At 35.8% G+C, this 1,154-nt stretch overlaps 1 protein-coding gene across 1 annotated transcript; it reads left to right on the top strand.

Annotated features, from left to right (window-relative positions):
- Positions 1-39: 39 nt before the first annotated feature.
- Positions 40-1,021, top strand: LOC112095063 (transcription factor GLABRA 3-like). The gene is made up of 2 exons (XM_024176741.1): positions 40-521; positions 657-1,021. The coding sequence occupies exons 1-2, from the start codon at positions 294-296 to the stop codon at positions 726-728; spliced, it is 300 nt and encodes a 99-aa protein (XP_024032509.1). The 5' UTR covers positions 40-293; the 3' UTR covers positions 729-1,021.
- The last annotated feature ends 133 nt before the right edge of the window (positions 1,022-1,154 follow it).

Genomic DNA, 1,154 nt, shown 5'->3' with positions numbered 1-1,154 from the left:
TTTTTTTTTTTTTGCCCCCTCCATTAGCCAAGACATTTAAGTACAAAGTAAAACGCTTTTCCATTTTGTCTTTACAGGATGACAAAGTATCTATACTTGATGATGCAATAGAATATCTGAAAGAGCTAGAGAGAAGGATTGAGGAGTTGGAATCTTGCAGGGAGTTGGAAGACTTAGAACCAAAAACAAGGAGAAAACCCCAAGATGCCAGAGAGGGAACATCTGATAACTACGGAAACAAGAAAAATGATAAGGCGAAGAAGCCATCAGTGAACAAGAGGAAGGCTTGTGACATGGAGGAAGTGGGGCCATACACGAATCACACAGTGTCAAAGGATAGCTCAGCTGATAGTATAGCTGTTAGTATGAAGAACAAAGTTGTCATAATTGAGATCAGATGTCCATGGAGGGAGGGATTGTTGCTAGAAATCATAGATGCCTTGAGCAATCTCCATTTAGATTCTCACTCGGTTCAATCTTCCACTGTCGACGGGATCATTTCCTTAATTATTCAATCTACGGTATGAAGATTGAGTTTTAACTTTATAAGCAAGAGCTTTTTCTTTGTCATGTAGTTTTTAACCAGGTCCATTGATGATGGACATTCTAAGAAGTTATATCAACCCTTTAAATGGTGAACTTTTCTTTACTTGCAGATCAAGGGACCAAATCCGGTATCAGCAGCAACAATCAAACAAGAACTTCAGAGAATTGCTTGGAACAGTTGAAGCTTGTTATTTTCTCACTGATACCAAGAGGTTCATTTCATTTTTAGGAATCCATTTAGTCCCATCTTTTGTACAATTCCATAGAAGGGGTTTTGTAGTTCTTTGATGACACTTTTCCTGCTGGTAGTTTCTAATAAAGACTTCAAAACTTGCTCTAGGTCTGGTAATTTTCTTTTAACTCATTTGACATGTATGTACCTAACAAATCTTGTATCATGACATTTAAATTTCCATAGGTGTATGCTTAATAACATTAGATCCGTCGAAATCACATTGAAATAAAAAAGTATGCAAAAACGGTAGAATCTGATAAGATCATACTCTCTGAAATAGTGTTACGAGTATATTTTTTTGGTATCCTGCCAAAGAATTATCATTATTAGATCCTCAAAAATGCTTCTTGTATTAAGAAAAATTTAGATGTTT

Source organism: Morus notabilis, unplaced genomic scaffold (assembly GCF_000414095.1).
Source record: "Morus notabilis unplaced genomic scaffold, ASM41409v2 C11381924, whole genome shotgun sequence".
Taxonomy (NCBI): domain Eukaryota; kingdom Viridiplantae; phylum Streptophyta; class Magnoliopsida; order Rosales; family Moraceae; genus Morus; species Morus notabilis.
Note: the sequence above shows the minus strand (reverse complement) of the source record. Positions and strands in the feature narration are given on the sequence as shown.